The 22,457-nt window shown below is 36.6% G+C and overlaps 1 protein-coding gene across 5 annotated transcripts in view; it reads right to left on the bottom strand.

The window, feature by feature from the left end:
* DNM1L (dynamin 1 like) overlaps positions 1 to 22,457 on the bottom strand; it is a 43,468-nt gene that overhangs the window by 14,420 nt on the left and 6,591 nt on the right. For 3 of the 5 annotated variants that reach the window (XM_051609000.1, XM_051609003.1, XM_051609005.1), the window contains exons 2-14: positions 17,971 to 18,118; positions 11,990 to 12,028; positions 10,755 to 10,801; positions 9,592 to 9,663; positions 8,955 to 9,041; positions 8,001 to 8,163; positions 5,960 to 6,080; positions 5,218 to 5,349; positions 4,715 to 4,921; positions 3,478 to 3,598; positions 1,293 to 1,448; positions 1,094 to 1,183; positions 24 to 116 (exon numbers count right to left, since the gene is read on the bottom strand). In XM_051609000.1, the coding sequence (XP_051464960.1) occupies positions 24 to 116; positions 1,094 to 1,183; positions 1,293 to 1,448; positions 3,478 to 3,598; positions 4,715 to 4,921; positions 5,218 to 5,349; positions 5,960 to 6,080; positions 8,001 to 8,163; positions 8,955 to 9,041; positions 9,592 to 9,663; positions 10,755 to 10,801; positions 11,990 to 12,028; positions 17,971 to 18,118 (1,476 nt within the window). The remainder of the gene's footprint in view (positions 1 to 23; positions 117 to 1,093; positions 1,184 to 1,292; positions 1,449 to 3,477; positions 3,599 to 4,714; positions 4,922 to 5,217; positions 5,350 to 5,959; positions 6,081 to 8,000; positions 8,164 to 8,954; positions 9,042 to 9,591; positions 9,664 to 10,754; positions 10,802 to 11,989; positions 12,029 to 17,970; positions 18,119 to 22,457) is intronic. The other 2 variants (XM_051609001.1, XM_051609004.1) reach the window with 1 other exon arrangement.

The following is a 22,457-nucleotide window of genomic DNA, read 5'->3' as shown; positions in this document are numbered from 1 at the left end:
TTTAAGAGACTGCATTTTCTTACCTCTATGTTGTTATTCATTAAACCACAGGCATCAGCGAAGTCTGGATGTTTGGTATTGATATAGGCTAACTCAATGGCCACTAGATTGTGAACCTGCAATACATCATCATTCACAGTTCAAAAATTCAGTGAGTAAATGTAATGCTAGTAAAGAGCAATGACCTACTATGCTTAAAAGCACAGTCTATAAGTCCATACAAAAAACCATTCTTAATACCCCAAAGACAATCAAGTTCTGATGCAGAAGGCAAGAAGGGAATCCATTCATTCATTGCAGTGCAATCAGACCTTCAGCCATTTTGGATGTTACACCAGTTTAACTTGTTAGCTTCATCAAGCTAATGCCTCTCCAGCACTGAATAAACGAAGTCCAGCAACTTAATGAGTTTAAGCTATGTAGCAATGAAGTGAGCTATATAGACAACCTACAGCCACAAGCCACATGTGAAACGGTGAAAGATGGCTCACTATGGGGGATAGTGAGCATACTGAATAACTTTTGCTTTTCACATCAAACATGCCAAGTCAATAACTGAAACACTTTGCTTCCCCCAAAAAAAGCAGCCTGAAGCAGACTTTTACATTAAATCATATTTACTCAAAGCTAGAAGTTGAATTTTTAGTTCTCACTAGCTAAAAAGCAATATAAGCAAAACCAACTTTTTATGCTGGTTTTATCTCCAAAATACACAGAATATGGACTAGAATTTCATTTTCATCATTGCATCCCAAAGTCTACAGTAAATGCACAGCTTGTGTTACAAGAGAGGTAAATCATCATCTGAAAGACTAGAAAATTTTAAATCTAAATTTTAGTAAAAGTCTTCTTAGGAAATTAAAACATGGGGGACAATAAGCTGAAGAGGATTTCCCCTAACTCTTTATGTAACTATCTTCTCATATAGACATTTAAAACTATCTAGATATTGAATACCTAGCTATCTAACAAATACAAGTTAAGATTCCTTCAATAGTTGGGGTTCCTGACATTACAGTGCAAAGAGAAGCATCAAGAAAGACTCCAGAAAAACACACTTTTTCCAGCAGAATTATAATAGGTGGAAGTTTACCATTTCATTTGTGACAGGAAGTCTCCTACGCAGAAGACAGGTTACTACTTCAACTATGGCATCGTGCAGTTTAGGAAACCTCAATAATTCCTAAAAAGAAACCCAACATTTACTGATGAGACTTCCAGAATATTTAGGGAAGTGGGGGAGGGGAAAAGCCAAATAATTACAAGCCTAATTCTAAACTGTGCATTTTTACCTGTGTACTGTAATTGCTACAATGCTGGATAATTCTCTGCATTTCTTCATGAACCAGCTCCACGCAGCGCAAGCTTGGTTCTTCTAAACGTTTGATCTGCCTTTTTACCAGCAATTCAAATGAAACTTCAGGAACAAACAAGGCAGGACGGGGACCCTAGTTCAAAAGAAGGCAAAAAGGTCTTAAATTGTGTATTGAAACAATATCCATTCCTAGGAAGTAATATTTGATGAAGTACAGAATAAATCAGGTCACAGTGCTCACACCCAAAAGAGCTCTCAGAACAGGTCTCAGAAGTAAAATGTTACAAGAATATTTAAAAGCTATAAAATATGAAGTTATTACCTTTAAGACAAACTGTGTTAAACAATTATTAACCAGTGTCCTTATAGAATATTGAAAACTTTCTACCTACTAATGTCACTCTAGGCATACAACTATAAAAAATTATTTTCACCTTTGTGGATCAAACTTTAAATTAAATTTGTTATAAAAGCAGAGATATTCTCTCCTAACTTCAGAGAGAAGAGTTACCATTTTATTTCACAGTCTCGGGCATACAATTCTTACTGGAAAGTAGGTGGGTTTTCTGTTAAATAGAATCATAATACAGTGTCATTGATTTACAGCGTTTAGAATTCTATTTATGACCATACAGACCAGTGCTATAGAGAAACACATTTCTACATGAAATTTCCTTTTTTTTTTTTTTTAAAGTAAAATGAGCTTTAGAAACACAAAGATGAGATATATCACACAAAAACAAGACGTCTCCTGTTATTAAATGCCGTTTCACATGTTACATTTACAGAAGGAGAAGAACATGCACACAGGTCATTGCTATAGAATACCTCCAAATTTGAGCAACTGAGCATGTAGAAATCTGTGTTTCCACATCCAACAGAGCAGAAGCATGTTTCTATGTTTGACATTCAAAGTCAAACTCTAAGAAGTTAACAGTACAGATTAGGAGCTGACCTGCTAGAAAGCAGCTCCATGGAAAAAGAGCTTGGAGTCCTGGTGGACAACAAGTTATCCACATGACAGCAATGTGCCCTTGCAGCAAATAAGGCCAGTGGCATCCTGGGATGCATTAAGAAAAGTGTGTCCAGGAGGTGGAGGGAAGTTCTCCTTCCCCTCTATTCTACCCTAGTGAGACCACATCTGGAGTACTGTGTCCAGTTCTGGGCTCCCCAGTTCAAGAGGGACAGAGATTTACTTGAGAGAGTCCAAAGGAGGGGTAGAAGGATGATTAAGGGACTGGAACATCTGTCATATGAGGAAAGGCTAAGAGACCTGGGGCTGTTTAGTCTAGAGAAGACTGAGCGGGGATCTTATTAATGTGAACAAATATCTGAGGGATGGGTGCCAAGAAGGAAGAGCCAATCTCTTTTAGTCATGTCCTGTGATAGGACAGGGGGCAATGGATGCATACTAGAGCACAGGAAGTTCAACCTCAACATAAGGAAAAACTTCTTTAATTTGACAGTCAAGGAGCATTGGAACAAGCTGCCCAGAGAGGCTGTGGAGTCTCCTTCTCTAGAGATTTTCAAGACCTGTCTGGATGCATTTCTGTGTGACCTGCCCTAGGTCGTCCTGCTCTGGCATGGGGGTTGGACTCAATGACCTCCAGAGGTCCTTTCCAACCCCTACCATTCTGTGATTTTATATACCGCAAAATTTAAGAGTGAACTTACTCTCTTAATTCCTAGCAACTCCAATTCCCATATTCACAAGCCCTGTCACATAAACAGGGAATCACTGAAGAGTTATGTCCCTTATATAGAATAACAATATCCGAGCATGTCCTAGCCCATACACTTCAGACTGAGTCTTCAGAAGTGCTTAATTCAAAATAAATGCAGAGGCAGTCTTCTATCATAATTTCTATAATATGTAATAGCTTCAGTATAGGGTTGTCGAAGCTGGGCCTGAACTTTACTTCAGCCTGTAACTAACAGTAATGAGATGTAAGCATTGACCTTAAACTCATTCTAAAATGGCTGCACATTTGGATATTGTGTTTTTTCAGTTAAAATACCAAAGGCAGGATTTAGCCTCTTCACGTTAACTCATTCAGCTGAGATAATTAGTTTGCAAGACTGAAGGAGAACAAATTTGTTAAAAATTGATCACAGAACCCAATATATTGTAACAACACTTAGAAGTACAGAACAACACTCACAGTAGCATTTCTAATGGCAGTGAGAATATCAATTGTGTTAAGGCCTCCCAGCGGGTCAACAGATTCTAAAGTTCTTCCAAAGGTCTCATGAAAAATGTAACAAATTCTGGCTCCACCGCATCTGGAAAACAAAATAGTAACTGAAGTAACAAACAAGAAAAAAGCTGTCATTGCATTTTTTTACAGTGACTTGAATTCAAACGTATCCCCTCATCCCCCCTGGATGAAAGGGCAGAGTGTATCCTCAGCAAGTTTGCTGATGATGCAAAGCTGGGAGGATTGTCTGATACACCAGAAGGCTGTGCAGCCATTCAGCAAGATATAGACAGACTGGAGAACTGGGCAAAGATGAACCTAATGAGGTTCAGCAAGAGTAAGTATAGAGTCCTGCACCTGGGGAGAAAAAAAAACCATGCACCAATATAGATTAGGGGTTGACCTGCTAGAAAGCAGGCCCATGGAGAAGGACCTTGGGGTCTTGCTAGACAACAAGTTATCCATGGGACAGCAATGTGCCCTTGTGGCCAAGAGAACCAATAGCATCCTGGGATGCATTAAGAACAGTGTGGCCAGCAGGTCAAAGGAGGTTCTCCTTCTCTTCTACTCTGCCCTAGTAAGACCACATCAGGAGCATTGTGTCCAGTTCTTGGCTCCCCAGTTCAAGAGGGACAGGGATATGCTAGAAAGAGTCTAACAGAGGGCTACAGGAATGATTAAGAAGAGACTGGAACACCTGTCCTATGAGGAAAGGCTAAGAGACCTGGGGCTGTTTAGACTTGAGAAAAAAAGACTGAGAGGAGACCTCATTAATGTCTATAAATATCTGAAGGATGGATGTCAAGAATGGGCCAGTCTCTCTTCAGTGGTGTCCTGTGATAGGACAAGGGGAAATGATGCCAAGCTACAACACAGGAAGCTCCACCTCAACATGAGAAAAAACTTCTTTACTGTGAGAGTGATGGAGCACTGGAACAGGCTGCCCAGAGAGTTTGTGGAGTCTCCTTCTCTGGAGACTTTCAAGACCCATCTGGATGCATTCCTGTGTGATCTGCCCTAAGTGCTCCTGCTGCAGCAGGAGGGTTGGACTTGATGAGATTCAGAGGTCCCTTCCAACCCCTATAATTGTATGCTTTTTGAGTATGTTATGCTCTAGTGTAGCACTACTGCAAATGAAAGTCAGGAAGAGCCACTGCTCTAACTGCTCATTCAATATTCTAGAGAACCATTTGGTACTTACAGCTCTGAAGTCTCTATGTACTTTGCTGTTCCTTCAATAGTGTTACAATATTCTGTGGCAAACTTGGTAATAAGCTGCAATAAAGTGGCACTTTTATCCTCAACAGGTTCCCCATAGCTGTTTAGTAGAGACTGGTATTGAGCAGCTAAAACATTGATTCTGGTTTTCAGTTCTGGCAAGCAATCCCTGATATGATGCATCAGAAGTCTAAAAATAGAAAACAGTCCCTCATTAAAAGGGAAGAAAAGTTTCAGCTTTATCATCTCTATCAAAACAGAGAAGAAACAGAAAATAATCACCAAAGGAAAATATTTACTCAGGATGATTACAGTCAATTCAGAAACTGAATTTGCAACCAGTTTTCCTTAATGTATCACTCTACAGCACCACAAGAGAAAGGAAAAGTAAAAATAAATGTTTACACTTATTTCCAACACACCAATTTATATTTTAAAGTATCTTTAAAAGGACACATTTATTTTATTTTACGTTATATGTAATACCTGTTCAGTGTTCTGGCAAGATATTTGGTTCCATTTCGATTGGCTAAGGAAGGATACTTCTTTTGAAGAAAACCATACTCATCACGAATGGAATCGGCTACACTCTTCTTATTGTTAATATCTAACTGACTCCTGAAGTTAAAAGAGTTAAACACTTGTTAATAGATGTAAAGTAAAAACAATTTGGTTTTCTACTTTTCTGGACAGGATGTCTAACAGCTGGATTTTGCTTGACACACATAACATCTTCCTTAGACAATAAAGGGTTTTATTTGTTGTTCCATGCAGTGTATTCAACAAATCAGTATGGGTAGCATCTGTACAGAGGCTAAGCAGTGCTTTTATGAATACTATGGAGATTTGGCCCAGCTAATGCAAAAAAAAAAAAAAAAAGTGACAGTTATACATACACAGTTAGCCCTAAGATAGATGAGATCTGTACTGGATCAGTACTAATGTGAACAGAAGCATCCCGTAAGCTAAAAAAACAATGGCAGAAAGAAGTGACACTATAGTTATTTTAGAAGTGCCCCTATTCCTTTCTAAATTAGCAGTTGAGTGAGTGGACAAAGAACAGATAGGCTCTAGAAAAGTAAGCAACAAGCTTCTTTCTTGCTTATTCAGAAGTTTATTTCAACATTAACTCACTTACTCTTAAAACCATATTCATGGTAAAATAAGTTGAAAGCCTTACTTCATATTAACACGGTTTTAAAAACAGCATCTATGTGCCCAGACAGACCTGTTCACTACTCCAATGATGCCAAGTTTGACTGGAATCACTCTTCCCATGAGCACATCCATAGCATCAGTGCCAGCATCCATGAGATCTAGCTTTGTGATAACAGCAAGGGTTCTCCGACCTACCGAAAGGAAAATTCACTCACATGGATGTTTTGTCTTGACCAGGGTAGCTAAAGCTCGGAATTCAAAAAGTTCTTCAGACAACTGCATGGAGTTTAATACTGCAAAGCAGCAAGGACTAGTGCAAGAACATGGTGTTAGTCTATCTGGAGCTCCTTATTAACACGAATATAAAAAAGTACTTGGCAGGGACTGCTCCCCGCACAGATCTGGTTAAAGAAGAAGGTTTAGGCACCAAGGCACCATGCAGTCTGAAATTACAGTCATTACTGATTACAACAAACATTTCTGCATACTACATAAAGTTAGAAACGTTACTAAACACTTGTGGAGAAGAGTAAAGGTACTCAGAAGAATGAGTGGACTGAACTTATTTCTAGCATATGTGTAGGACCAGATGTAATGGTATTTAAAATACAGTTCCAACCAGATTGTCACTACCCACTGGAGAAACTGCTCTAGGAAGCAACAGGCCAAATTCCAGCAGAGAGCAAATGCATAGCTGAAAGCCCCAAGGGACTGAATAGCTTGAAATCCACCTACAGAAGAAGCCTTAGTGATTTCATTTTGCTAGTAAAATATATTCTTATTGAATAAGTGACAATGTTTTCTGAATTAAAACTAAGCTTCATATTGGACACCGTGGAGGGAAAAGTTACCTACATTCATTAAATATGTAAATATTGTACATCTAAACAGGTAGGCTAACATGCACAGGATTTGTCTGGGACCTTAATACCTTCTGGGATGCTGGGTCTGAAAAGAACATGTCAAGAACTTTAACACATAACATACTTTTCAAGTCTGAAAATAAACCAGTACCTCAGCAAAATCAGTAGTTTCTTAGGTCCTGAAACTTTCACAAGGCAAAGAGTTTACCTACTGTAGTACTTCAAGTTCTCATTTCATACAAGTTCTCATTCCTACAGAATCTGCAACATGACCTGCCGCTACGGATCTTTAAGTTTTAGAATTTTGGGAAGTCATCCAAAAGTCACAGCTGATCGTTTTTACAGGAGCAAATTAAAATAAAATGGTCTGCTGCCTTGAACCAGGAAAATTTGACTCAGAAGCCTGCCAGGAAAAGAGGTTCTCCCTCGAGGTTATATGTCTGTGAAACCCATAAAGGCTCAGACAGACAGACCAAAGCAGGCAAATTTGAAAACAATCAGGAAACATTACTCTTTATGGGAAGAAAAATTCGAGGGCAGAGCGTATCGACACCAAATATTAGTCTAATTTCAGTATATTTATTTTCCAAGTGTACGCTTCCAGATCACACACTGCCAATTATTACTGATAGGACTTCCCATAAACAAGGAGCAGGCACCAAGAGGCTTCATATCTGTTTCGAAATAATTACGTAAATATGAAACGATAAACCTCTTTTTAGATTAAATCAAACCAGTCAGGTCTGTCTCATAACTACAAGGCACCAAAATGGATACTGACAGTATATATTAATTTTGTTCTTACTAAAGGTCACCAAACTAATGGCTGGACAGTCAATTACTAGCTGCAGGATGGCATATTTTCTCTACTAAAAGAGATAACATTGAACAATAAAGCATTATGTCATCCTAACAGACCACTATAAATTACTAAAAATCTCAACCCCTCCCAAGACTCTATAATGCCATTTTGCTGCTCTGGAATTAGAAGGGACTCCTATGACTACTAAAACAGTTATCTGGCCTGTTCATAAGTCAGAAATCTATTGGATACTGGTTCATCACAGCATTCTCTGAGTTGCAGAGACTACAGGAGGAAGTCTTTAAGCAAATATAATAATTGTGTTTTCTAGGAAATTCAGTGACATTAGCTTTTCTTGCAACTTTTTGCCCGAAGTTCAGCTTTATTTTAGGATTTAATTTTAAAAAGAAGCTGAATTACAAGATCCAGTTTCTCTTGCTGCTTACCATCTGGATCCACCTCCCGTGCAATTTTAAGTGCTTCTGAAGTGGCCATGTCTGTGTTAGCAGCTGTAACTGCCAGAATGATTGAATTTGGGTTGCTGATGAACTGAAGGATTAGCTCTCTTATTTGAAGTTCAATGTCCTTAGGCTGATCACCTACAGGCACCTAGGAAAAGAAAATAAAACTGTTCAAAATTTTCTATTTATGCTTGTGCGAGACCACTCATTGGAAGTTCATACCCTATACCACAGCACAGGATAGTTTTCCAGCCCTGTCCTTCCCCCTTCATGAACAAACACAAAAGAAACGGAACATCTTGAAAAGCATCAAAGTCAAAACTACTCTTTTAGAAATACAAATCAATTTAAATTATTTGATACTTTTGTCTAGAAGACCTGGCATCCAAGAACCATCTGCACAACTGGCACAGTGGAGTATGCATGTGTGCATAGGCATGGAAAGAAGTAATCTGGTCATCTTAATGCCACAGAAAATTATTCAGGATAAAACCTGAACAAAGAGGAACTAAACATTTCTTCCAGTGTATTCTCACTTCCTGCAACTTCTTACGCAACATACATAGAGCAACTTCTGGAGAAGCAATGGAGAGAACACTTCCAAACTTATAAACTACCTATCTACCTGCAGGTGCAACTTTGAAACTTAAAGTGCTACCTCTTCTATGGAAATGCACATGAAGCCTACACAATGCTTCCAGTCCTTCAGCTGTACATAGAAAGAGAAAGAACTTAAATAGATCTACCTCTTAAAACAGTGAAGAGCACCAAATATTACACAAGAAGTTGGTGATATCTCAAATGTGTCTAACCAGCTACTTAACCTGAGGAAAGCTGTTTATCTAAGAATACAGAATAATGCCAAAGAGTGAACATACACTCCGTAATTCCAAACACACTGCTCTCAATGTGTCAGAAGAGAAGCATTCTGCATCTTACCTTTGTCATTCCAGGTAAATCCACAAGAGTCAGATTTACAACATTAGAAGAAAATATCTTAAGGTGAATAGGTTCTGGACTGATCCCCTAGAAATAGGTTAATAACATAAATTAATCACTGCACTGGATTATTTAAATGTACCCCTTTGAAAGCCAAAAACTATAGTTTCAAACGAGAAAAACTATATTCCATCATACACCTTGCAACTACTTGGTGATGAAAAAAAAGCCAGCCACATATGTCAACCAACTCCATGGTCTTTGGAGGCAGGCCCGTTTCCCTCTCAATATAATGGATAAAAGCTTTTATATTTCAGAAATTACATAGATACACAAGAATAGAACACTTGATTTTATAATTACACAAAGCTTTGTATGTGGAAAAACAAAAAAAAGTTTAACTCAGTTTATTTCTTGCACTATCATTATGGAAGCTTTGAAGTAGAGTAACAACAATTATCTGCGTTTTCTGAAACCTAAAGTCCTTTATCCCAAAACCCAGTGAAAAAATTGCATTATTGCATTCTTCCTTATCATACTTCAGTGCTTTTCACTTTTAGCTGCCAAAACTGTTTAAGAAAGGTTTAAGCAGCAAGAGAATCTACAGCAAGACAAAGATGGACAGTGCAACATTTACCTTATTATTTCCTGAAATTCTCTCTGTTTCGTTTTCTATTTCCTGACGTATTTCATCAAAATCTGTATAGATCTGAAGTATGGAAGGATAAAAAATGTTTTATTTAAAATTAGGCAGCACACATTCACCTAACTGAAAAATAATGCTACCTTCTCCAAGAGACAGTGAAAAAACTAACTATGTATATAGAAGGTGAGAGAAAGTAAGAATTTCTATTAGCCTGTAAGCTAATGCTTAAAAGCAGTCATCAGTGCTAAAAATTAAAGAAATAAGAATCTTGGTATTTCATCTGTTGATTAACACTGTGAGATGGCAGTTAGTAGCACTTGTAACTCCATCAGACAAGGTATAAAATAGTGTTCACCTAAAAAGAATTTCAAACACTTTATTCCACTTTTAATCTAGTTGCAATTCTTTGAAGCTAATAAACAACATGTAGCCTGAATCCCTTCTCATCTCTAAGCGGATGAAGAACAATGACAGTTTCACTTCAAAATGTTTCCACTACTGTTAAACCTATTCTCCTTCCACCAATTCAAAATAACTTAGCACAGAGCTACCCTTGCACAGGTTCTATCTGTATTCCTCTCTAGACTTCTTTCAATTTCTAGCACTGCCTAGAAGGTCAGTAATGAACATTCAAATAATTCATCTGCCAACAAAAAGATTACTGTCTTCAAGCAGAGAATGACTTTGACTCTCTTGTTGAAGCCCTCGGTCATCTCAGTTGCTGCTTCTCTCCCTTCATGAGCATTACTCTTCCTTCCTCTTCATAGCTTTCTAATATATCTCAGAAGCAGCCAGTTCTTACATGTACTGAAATGGTTTGTGATTATATCTTCCTTGCCTTTGCAATTTCCATTTTAATTTTGCCAATGCACAAAAAAGAAAAATTAATTAACACATGAATTAAGATAAATAACTCGTCAGAATCAATGACCCCCACCACAAACAGGAAGTCTATATCTTAAATTAAAAAAAAAAAGTTTCCAGAAGTTTTCTACTCATAAAAAGCAAAGCAGAAAATCTTCAATACTCTTGCATATAGCCTAGTAGGTAGAATAATCTCCTTTTTGGGAAAGTCAAGGGAAGAGATGCATAATTAGATACAAATATGATAGCGTATTTATGACACTGCAACTCCATCATCAGAATAAACGTACCTTATTTTTGGTATGAAGAAATTTACCCCACTCTTCAGCATCTATCTCTGGAAAGCAAAGAATTGACATGAGGAAGAGGAAGGAGATGTTTCAATGACATTTTTCCAAGAACCTGGTTGTTGAAAACTACATGATTATCACTGTTTTTCAAGCAGCAATAGAAAAATTAGTCTGCTTTCTACTGTTCTATGTTAAACAGCTCAATACAGATAAATTAAAGATTCTGCTTATGATTCAGCTTATTTAAACATAGCATCTCATTACTTTTTAATGTCTCTCTTACACAAGGTCCACCTTCTTAATTGTGGCTGAGTCAATCATCTGTCCACCATTTTTAGAAGTTACCAAGTCCATTAAGTATCAGCTTGCCACAGAAAACAAAAGAATTATTAACAACAGCTTAAAAAAAAATCTGAAAAAGAACCACACAGCTTTTATCATATTTTCTTTTACCATGCAAGTGAGATCAAATCACAGCTGAAAGAAAAAGTTAGAAAAACCTGTAGTACCAAGCAAAAAAAAAAAAAAATAGGTAAGAATTCTGCGTAACAGTGAAGTCTTAGGAGAACATGTCTCTTGTCTCTTCCCAAATCTGTTAAGGATCAAACACTTTAACTCCGTCAGTCTCCCACTAATGTCCAGAATTACCTGGGGGCTACTGAAGAGCAGTCCCAGAAACAGCAAAGGAGGTTTTTCCTGCTTCATAATGCAGGGAGCAGTTTGAGTGACATTGCAAGATACATTACCACAACTAAGTTTCCAAGAATCACTAATAATTTCCACTTGAAATTTTTAGTTTGTGGTCATTTCCTATGTGCTCCCAAATACAGCAATCTGTTCTAGAAGAATAGTCTACAACAAATCTGTCCATTTGGCAAACAAACTGCTTACCAACAATTAAGTCATCTTTCAAAACATTTTTTTCTGCTCAAGTTGCATTTCAATATATCAATAAATAGAGAAATTTTTTTTAAGGATTTGGGAATTAAAAGTGCAGGAAATTCTATGAAGCAGCAACAAAAGAAAAGCAAAAAATCATCTCATTCTAATGCAATAAGGTCGGAAAACTAAAAATCAACCAGATCACAAGACTCAGCAAAATAATCTATCAACACAGTAGCCAAGTGTAAAAGGAAAAGTGTAATCAACAATAAAGTGGCATGAAATGTATGCAGTTAGTGTACATAAGCATGCACTTTATGCGTAGGGAGAAAAAGCAAGTGGATAAAGGCAACCTTTAGAAAGGTGTCTTGGATTTTTCCATGTAGCAGGGTCTGCAGTTAAAGAGAAACAGCATTGAATGATGTGTAAAAATTTAACCATATTTAAGATAGCATTTTACTAACTTTCTGTACCAGACTGTATTATAAAAATTACAAATGCATGCAGACAGGTGTATGCTATTCTACAATTGATGAGAATGAGTAACATATTAACAATATGCACAGATGTAAGATCTTAACTAAACACTGAAAAATTATGCATATTAATCAGATACTCTATACAACAAAGTTTACTTGATGATAGCTTTATTGCTGTTCATCTGATTCCAACAGCTCACAATATCTGAGCACAGAAACAGCACCATTAGGTTCTGCAAAGCTGAACTTCTTTGGCAACATGTTTCTCATTATTTACTCAAGGCAAGAACAAGAAACTGTAAGAAAATGTTTTTCATGTCACTAAAAGGAATATTACTGTACAGGAAGGAAATCTGAGGTTGGCATAGATCTTTCTAATGCTAATTTAAAACAAACAACTATGGCAGTTCTGAGACAGATTTAAGAACAGACATCATTAGCTATCACCCTTCTCAATTTCTGATTTTCTCAAAATATTTATGGAAAACCCATTACAGAATACTTTTTCTTGAAGGTTTGATGAGTTTACACTCTATATTTTTGTGATGCCAGTAAAACACCGTAGAAATGCAAAAATCAAAACAAATTGGTGAAGACATTTTCAGCACATTCCTGTTTGGCATAAAATCCAAGCAGCACAGCAACCACCAATGCATCACTTTGGAAAGTCTAGTACATCTGAGGAGTTATTTATATGTCTTGCTCAGGTGGGTTAGTTTGACCATCCCTGGAAATATGCAAACTTAAATGGACTGGGAAAAAAAATAAACTACTTTACCCTTACTGTTCTGCAGGACATAAGCTATGAAGAAACCACTGTTAGGAGGCAGCTTTTGTTTGCCTTGGTTGGTAAACAGGCAAAATTGCATACCAGTCTCCAAAATAAGTGCAAAAGGAAAGGGCTCATTAATTCTAGGTTATTAAGCAGGTTTAGTTTATTTACAGTTCAGAGGAAATAAAGCAAAATGTACATACAGGAAGAACTACAATATCTTCAAAATCGTATTGCTCATCCTCTTAAAAACTGAATTTAAGAAAGTAAAAACAGGAATGTAGCCAGGAAGAAAAAGATACAGGAAGACACTGCCTCCATTACATTTGAAAGCCATGGACCAAACACTTTCCCGTTATGTCCCTCCTACAAAGATCATGTCTCCCTAGAACACTGGTTTAGTCTTAAACTACTGGTTTTATGGTGGCATAGGAATCTGCTGCTAGGTACTAGGCTTAGTTCTATGTATAAATTTATGTTTTGTTTCAGTGCATTTTATTATCTTTTTAAAATACATGTAAAAAAAGGTGCGTTCAAGTCAAAGCCACTGTGTTTAAACTTGTTAACATCAATGATCAAAAAAGAATCAAATTTTTTTTTTAAGCTTTTACAAGCTTCAAGTTTCCTTTGCTAAATATAACACAAGAGAAGATTGAAGCCATGATAAATGGCTTAGTCTTAACCTCAGCCTTGGTGCACGTAAAAAAAGAAAGAAACCAGACAGTTAAGGAATAAATACTCCTGAAGTGTACAGAAAAAAAATCTCATCTGGTCGAAGTATAAACTTTTAGAAATTTCATTTTATATAGCAGGGAAACTCCTGCTCCACCCTGAGGAAGTCTGTACTTACACACCTTTAATACTTGAGAAAATTTTCCCCATAGCTCTAATTTAATGCAAAAGAGGGTTTTTTTTAGGAAAGGAGGAAATATCTGCATTACTCATAATGCAAGGATGCTCAAGGCAAGGAAAAAGTATTTTAATTAGCCTACATTCAATAGCCCAATGCTCTGGTTCACATGTAGAACTTTTTTTTTTTTTATCACTACTTTCACTAGGTAAATCAGTCTTCTGCTGGTTATGTTACTTTCTGGAAGCTTTTCAGGCAAAACTTTCAGGAGAGGTATTCTCCTGATTGCATTCAAGATTCAATGCTAGATAAAAGTCTGTAGAAACGACATTTTGGTAATTAAAAAATTAGGTATTACAGATTTTAAGAAATTATTACAGCAGCGGCTACTGAGAACAAACATCCTGCCTTTCAAAAAGTATGTTCTGAATAGAGCAACAGTCTGTTTGCTTTTCTGGCTTTTCACATCCTGGAGCAAGACCTGAAAGTTTTAATTAATATTCTAGAAAACTAGACACAATCATAGTATTTTTCTCTGATCTGCCCTCCACCAAATTGTTACTTGTTATCTCCTAAACTGCAATGCTCCTTTAAAATGCTCAATGCAGTACAATGCTAAGTGACTCTAGCCATTCATGTATCATTTCCTCTTTTCTAAAGCAGTAGAAATGTTCTTCATGCACAATGTCAGAGCTACAAAGCTTTTCAGAGTCATAAAAAGCTACCACCATACGGGATTTCTTGCAGCATGGCAACAAACACATTGAGAATTTTACCTGTTTTCCCAGTTTTTGAGTTTCCTTCTCAGTTCTAACTTCAGTTCTTCGACCCAGAGGACTACCATTGGAAACCTTTTTTTCCTCCCATTACCTCATCATTTCCTAGCTCTCTTTCTTTAAATAAAAAAAATCCAAGTTGTGAAAAAAATGTGCACAACTTCCTGTATGTTGTGTTATTTTTTCCATCCTTGACACTACCTAGATGGCAAGCTCTTTCTTCTGAAAGCTCTTTTCCTCTTCTTCTACAAAGCTACATACAAAGAAGCAGCCCACAGGTTCAGAGCTGGGGCAAGAAATTTGTATGTTAAGTAGAGAGCAAAGAGCTGACAAAACAGGGTTGATATAGCAAGCAACAAATCTGTATTAATTATTCCTGTGTTCCATATCAATTCTGTCATTCAGAATCTCAATAATGTTCAGCTTCCTATCTTGGACCACAAAAAAAAGAATCTATAAACGTCTAGTAATTGACCATTCACATGTTCCTTCTTTTCCATTCCCTAACAAATGGACCAGCTACCAGAAAATGTCTTAGCTACAAGGTCAATTTAATAATTCACAGGACCAGGGACAGTTCTCTCATAGACACCCCTGCTCTTGCAATTTGATAAGAGAAAACCACAGTGTGGTACCACCACATCAAACACACTGTATGTGCTGAATCACTAGAGGCTAACAATAAACTGCAAAAATATGATGAGAACATTTCCTCCATACCAAACCACACGTCTGTAGAATGTATCAGTCTGAAATATTATGTCATGAAAACACAGCACTTCAGATTTAATGGAAAATTCAATTCTCTGCTATTGCCTGCCTATCTTGACTTAATGCAGTGATGACTGTACAAGGGAATCGTATCACTCAGTGACTTTAAAGATAATTTCTGCTGTTCCTCAGTGTTGCATGTTAGAAAACCAGAAGTTCAAAGGTCTGGCTGCAATTCTTTCCAACTATCTTTTCCATTGTGCTCCCAAGAATCAAATAAGAGTTTTGGTTTTTTTTAATAAAATAAAAAAAAAAGAATAACTTAAAAAAAAAAAACAAACCACAAGAAAAAAACAACAAACAACAAACCCACAAACCCAAACCTACCAACCAAAAACCCCAAACTAATATGAACTGATATTCTTTGGTAGCTCACATGCATCTAAAGATGTCACAAGTTATTGGATAGGCACAATCTTTCCTTCACAGTCATAAAGACAAGGTAATTCTCCATGTTTAAACAAATACCAGACAAATCCAAAATGCATTTTAAAAAAACAGGGAAGCTTCCTGGATGCAAACACTCAGAGGTAGAAGACAAGCTTCTAAGAACCACAGACTAGTACTATTTTTAAATGGATGTATTTCTACATAATACTAGTACAGATCTAGAGCAAGCATTAGGATGGATAAAGGTGACATCACAAAACGGAGAACACAAAACAAAGAGGCAGTTGCATAAAAGTATCGGTGCACACAAAGAGTTAATTATCAGCACATTCAGAAAGCAGCATGCCAAGACACGGATATTCTCTTGTCCAATATTCAACTGGTGAAAAAGAAACCCGTCACCTGGAGAATATTGTTTGCTGCAAGACTATGGATAGACTTTCCTCTGGGAAATTCCAAACACATACTCAACCTTACCTCACGACCCATGTCATGAGAAACAGAAATAGGACCTCTGACAGCGTAGTGACTTACTACAATGTCAGACAGCACAGCCACGATAAGAGATTGCCATCTTTTTTTTCTTTTCAAGCTACTTGATCCCACCTTCTCAGATGTAACACCACAATCTATATATGCTAAACCACATCAGTAAAAAAAAACATTTAGACTGCAATTTGCCTGAATTTTAGACAAAAAGAGGTGTTTTAAATGCAATTCTTAAATCGTAAAGGTTTGTCTGTTCTTACCAAACAAGCCCATTTCTCACTCAAAGGAACATCAAGAAAAGATTATAGCATGACCACCTTACAGATTGTTTTTTTTCCCCAAAGATCTAAATGAGACTTATAAATATTAATTTATATTTAGCCAAACATCCCTATGCAATTATATCATTATCCCATTTTAAATGTAAAATATGAAGTCCCAGATCAAATGCAAAACACAACAGAAGGGTTTTGCATTGACTCAGAATATTCTAATTACAAAACCATCTTTTATATCTGTGAAGTTGCAGAGAAAGACAAAATCCTATTTTATCCTATAGAACTCAGAATCAAAACATTCTGAAAAGTATTAGAAACTATACACTGCAAAATGCAAGTAACATAAAACCACATTTAAAGAGATCAAATGTGTAACTTCTAAAAGGTTGTCCAGAGACTCTCTGAACTATTCACCTTTGGAGGTTTTCAAGACTTAACTGGATAAAGCCCTGAGCAACCTGGTCTTGAGTTCAGAGATGGCCCTTTTTTGAGGTCAGACTAGAGACCTCACAAGATCATTTCCAACCTGAAATGTCCTACAATCTCTCAATCTAGCACACCCTGGATTGCAAACTAAAAGTTTGCAATTTTCCTGAACCCAAACTGTGTTCTCGGCTTGGGGCCATAATGAAAATTGGAGCTTAAACCTTTTAAACTGCACATATTATTAACTATTCTTCAGAAACCAAGGGCTATAAATATTAAATGAAAACAAACACTGTAAAGAACTTCTAATGCCTTGACTTACTATTGCTAGAAATAAATTCCAAAAACTTATAATACAATGAGAATTAATAATTATAGCCCGGAGTTGATCATGCCATCAAGATCCTGTGTATATTTTACTGTCCCCATAAAAAATGCTAAGATTTACCTTACAATCAGAAGGTCAATAGGCCCCTGCTGCTCTTTCATAAGTTCAAGAGCACTAGTTAGCATAGAATGAGCATTTAAACTCCCAAAGGACATCTCAGATTACTTTCTTGATCTGCTGAAGGATCATACAAAACACTACAGAAGACACAAGCTTCAAACTAGACAGATTCAGAATATTTGAAGTGGTGTTATTTTATTTGCTTGGAATATCTCAGTGCAGCCCAGGAAGGCAGCATCTGTAAGCTACAGAAGGTCACTACTAAGTTTTATTTGTCTACTACAAGTTTGTTTTCATTTCTCCTCCTTCTGCTTTATTTAGACCTTATCAATACAGTAAATGAGTAGGGGAAGAAAAACACAAGATATTGTTATCTGCAGTCTAGACAACCATTATCATGAAATACTTTATTAGCCCTGTTAAGAACAAACAGGAATGCTTAAAACATTAAAAATATTTTGAATATTCAAAAGATTTGACTTTGTGACATTTGCTAAATGGACAGAACAGATGCAACAACAACTGTTTTCTTCTAAGCACATTTTAAAAAGCACACTCAGGTTTTAATTTTACAATGATTTTCCAGTCAAATTAACAAGAAATATTAAAAAGTCTCTTTCCTAGTATGCAAAACATACTCTTGAATCACACTTACCATTTTCATCTCCAGCTGTTTTCCGACCATCCTCTGGGGAAACATGCACCAGCTGCAGAATAAGGGGTCTCCGTGTGACAACTCCAGTACCTCGTGGGAGCAGATCCCTCCCCACAAGACTTTCCAACACAGAACTCTTTCCACTGCTCTGAAAATTGGAATACAGCTACATTATTTTCTTAAACAAAAAAATGCTTTAACATTTTAGTTTTAGCTTCATCACTCCTGCAAACAATGTTCTGCTCTGTCTTCTGCTATATAGCACCCAAAAGAGTATCTGATACATGCTGTACTGCATCTAACACTGGTAACACACTGCATAGGCACGAAATAACACAATTCTGCTATAAACCAGTAACTGTATAAACCTGCTTGGGATACTTAAAAGCTGAGTAGACAGATGCATTTTCTCTCTCTTAAGGCTAAATTAGACACATATTAAGGTTCTGAAAAAAAATTAGTATTCTGTTTAATATTTTCTACTCAAAATTTTCATCTCTTCAGATGCATTTCTGGAAAAAGAAAAATTTTCTTTATAACATTCAGAAGAAAACATAGAATTTCCTACTATGTCTTGTGAAGTGCCTAACACATCACTCTGTAGACTAAGGAATTTAGCCTTCTGTTAGTATTAACATGAGCTGGCCACGTTAATATTAACAGGAGCATTATGCAAAAGAATTATTAACTTTGTACACTTGAGTACATTAAGCTTGTACAATCTTGTATTTCTTCCAGTTTGCTTTTTCAGTATAATGTATTATTTCAGCTTCATAAGTGCAGATATTGTTTTATGCTTTAAATATATAAACAGACATTTTCTATCTCCAATTCTGTGTATATATAAGTATTTAAAATTGAATTATTACAAGTATCTATCTACATAGTGACAAATTTTAAGAAGCTGTGAAATACTTAAAGGCTGTGAAACTACAAATTTGCTTTGACAGTCTACATTTAAAATATTCTCCTGTAGTAGCACTTCTGTATTAAATGCAGAATTGGGCTACATGGTCGTATAAGCAGCTGTGAACACGTGGATTTTGAGAATGATTCAAGACTACTACTGTGTTAAACAATAGACCCAGGTATGTTAGCACAGTATTTTGAAAATCTGACCAATAAGATTTTGGTTTTTTAATAGAACTGTATTAAATTCTTCCAGTTTTCTGCACCTGGGAAGTCAACATGGATATGCCATGAGAAAACCTGCTCTGACAATCATTGTGTCAGGAAGGAAATGTTTCTACATTAACGCTACTACCAAAAAATTATCTTAAAAAAACAAAAAAACACCTACAATCAAACAACAACCAAACAGATACTTCTGACAGGTAGAATGTCCATTACTGCTACACAACTTTAATTCAGCTTGCCAGTTCTGAAAGAACAGATTTAAGACTTGAAGTAAACCATAAAATGAGTACATAACCTAGCATAATAAGAAATTAGTGTGTCAAGTATCTTTTCAAAATCTTACATTTAGTGACATTTCTTGTGACTTTATTAAAAATGAAAAATAGATCAGCAGAGACCAAGTAACACAGCACTATCAGATCGCATATTTCTACTAGTGCTATCAGACAAGATAGGAACATATTACATGAGAGAATCAGAACCTATTAAAATAGGGTTAGCCTTCTTTTCTACTAACACTTCACTCAGTAACTAATGCTTTATGGCATAGAAAAATGCTCTTTTTATCAACAATGTCATCATTGTCATCTCAACAGGTGAACAACAACCCACTGGATATATTTTTCAAAGAAAATCTAAGTCAACTTTGACGGTAGTGAGGTCAACTGTCTAAAAAGACTAGGGAGAAGGACAGGATCACAGGCAACAGAAATAGAGCCTTTTAAAGATTTTTATTTTTTTTCTTCAAAAGACTTCCCCAGAAAGTAATGAATAATTTTCTTCTTCAATTGAAGTTTTCCAATCAACTTAATGCATCTTCCATTCAACAATCTTATGACAGGACATTAGGCACTGAAACCTTACCAAAGAGTAACTGAAGAACAATCTGGCCAAAGCACAAACTAGTTCTGGAAGCCTCCCTGAGAGAGGTCCCATTGTAGCACACTTCTGAAGAACTGCTGCTATCACAGAATGTGAAAAACCATAAATTTCAGTGTGACAACTGAGAAAGCACTTCTTAACAAATTTCCTAATTTGCAACAAGTGGAATGCCTCCTCAAAAAGATGAGACATGATAAAGGTTCATCAGCTGCACAGGGGGAAAAAAAAAATAACAAAACTGCAGGGTTTTATTTATTAAAAATATTTTTAATATCTCTTGAGCAGATGGCAACTCTTCTTACAGAATGATAGCTCAGTCTCAAAGGGCTGGAGGTGAGACTTAGATGAAGAGGCTTCTCCTGAACATATAATCCAAGTAGAGAAGGGATAGTTATAAACAGCTTAAGTCCTTACCAAGAAGCTCATCAAGAAAAAAAAAAAAAAATAAATTACAGGACAAGCTACTGCACACTACTGCTCATTGTTTGATCCTTCCAAAAGGGAGGTTTTGCAGAAAACCAAGACGGGCACACAACAAACAATGTGTGGAACTAACTATACCACTCTCACAGTTATCTTTGGATGCAGAAGGAACAATCCGGATCCTTTGCAAATGTGAAGTCATACATTAGATGAGACACTACTCCACACATCAGGAAATTTGTTTCCAATTGCATTACATTCCCTTATTAAACTAATCTCTTCTTGGAACATAATAGAGTATCAAATGACGCACTCCTTAATCTGGGCCCCATACACATCCATTACTAGGAATTGTCTGGGAACATGGTAAGGAAAGCAGTAAACACAAAGCTGACTTTATTTGGCCAGTGGGAGCAAAATGAGGGATATGGGTCTGTTCAGAATACAAATTCAGTTTAGCCAGTCCTTTATACAACAGATGCAGACAGAGACTAATACTGGTGACCAAAGGTACCACAGAATAAGTCTGCAGCAGCATAATGTTTGTGTTGCCATTTCACTGGAACACTCATCATGATTTGAAGCACAGACTGAAATCCACAAACTCATTTCGTGACAGGTCCAGAGAAGCATTACCAAATTTTAACTGTTTGTGGCACATCAGTCAGGTCTTCCTCTCGACCCTGATACCTGACCCTAATTTGAAGTATCTATAAACTATGACATCTCAAGGAACTTTATATAAATTGCTCTGAGAAAAAAAGGCAATTAAAGGAATATCTTGCTGTCTGATGCTTTTTTAACCATTGTATAATACTGCTATTGCTAAGTGTTTAACATTCTGCTCTGTTAACTATCATCAGTCTCACAGATAGGCACCCAAGTTTGATGGATGGTAAAACCATTTTTTCCCATAAGTACTAACAGAGGAAGAGATTATGTACACATGAACATAAATATTGTGTATCAATACACACTGACAGCATATATGACATAAAGCTCATCAGCTTTCTCGCTGCCTCCTTAACAGCTACATTTTCATAATTATCAACATCATCTTCAGCATCTTCAGATCAATCTAAAACAATCAAGGCTGGAGGGCAGAATAACAGAAAAGTGTTTGGGCACTCACTCTCACAAATTAAAAAGTTGAAATTTGTAATAACTCCAAAAAGCCAACATCTCTACTGTTTAACAGTCCAAATGATCTTGCTTCTGCTTTGCTATACTTCATTTCTTCACTTGTCCTTGCATATTTCAACTGCATGCACTTCTTAAGTACCAAAAGGCATTTGTTCCTATCCATTACACTAATTTTTATGAGAAAATTTGGTTTGTAACCTGCTGTATTATTAATCACATTTTTCAGGAACTGAGAAGCAGCTGTCAGCAGTACATGACACTGTAACTGCCCAGCCTCATTAAAAGCTAGATACGTTACTTTCAAAAACACTTCAGGGTTGTTGACAAGCCAAATTGGAAGTGACTTTGTATTGGAAACACTGAAGTAACACTATGAACAAGCATTCACATTCATCCCAAACTTTTACTTTACTGGCTTTCTTATTCTTTTTCCAAGTTCTAATTGGCATTTCTAATTTTAGAAGGCTTGTGCTCTATACCCAAAAGCATGCAAAGATACCTTCTACATATTCAAGAGAACCCTGACACCATCCTCTTCCACTATTGATACTTACCCTCCACTTTGAGCTTTGTCTCTAGGTACAAAAGCCTAGAAGGCCCTGCTGGAGAAGACAAAGGGAAAGAAACCACCAAGTCCCTCAGGCTTGTCCATATTCACTGTCACTAAATCACCTGTCGCAGTCAGCAGCAAGCCTTTATTTTCTTTCTTTCTCTTTTTTCTTAACTGCTGATGCACTACTGGAAGTTCTTCCTGTTGCCTTTGATGGCCCTTACCAGTTTCAACTCTAGTGGAATACTGGCTTTCTTAATACTGTCTCTGCATATGGAGGTAGTATTTTTACATCCTTGAATCATAGAATCATAGAAGAGAATCATAGAATCACAGGGGTTGGAAGGGACCT

The sequence above is a fragment of the Apus apus genome, chromosome 1 (genome assembly GCF_020740795.1).
Source record: "Apus apus isolate bApuApu2 chromosome 1, bApuApu2.pri.cur, whole genome shotgun sequence".
Classification (NCBI taxonomy): Eukaryota; Metazoa; Chordata; class Aves; order Apodiformes; family Apodidae; genus Apus; species Apus apus.
This window is presented reverse-complemented; position numbering and strand designations above follow the sequence as displayed.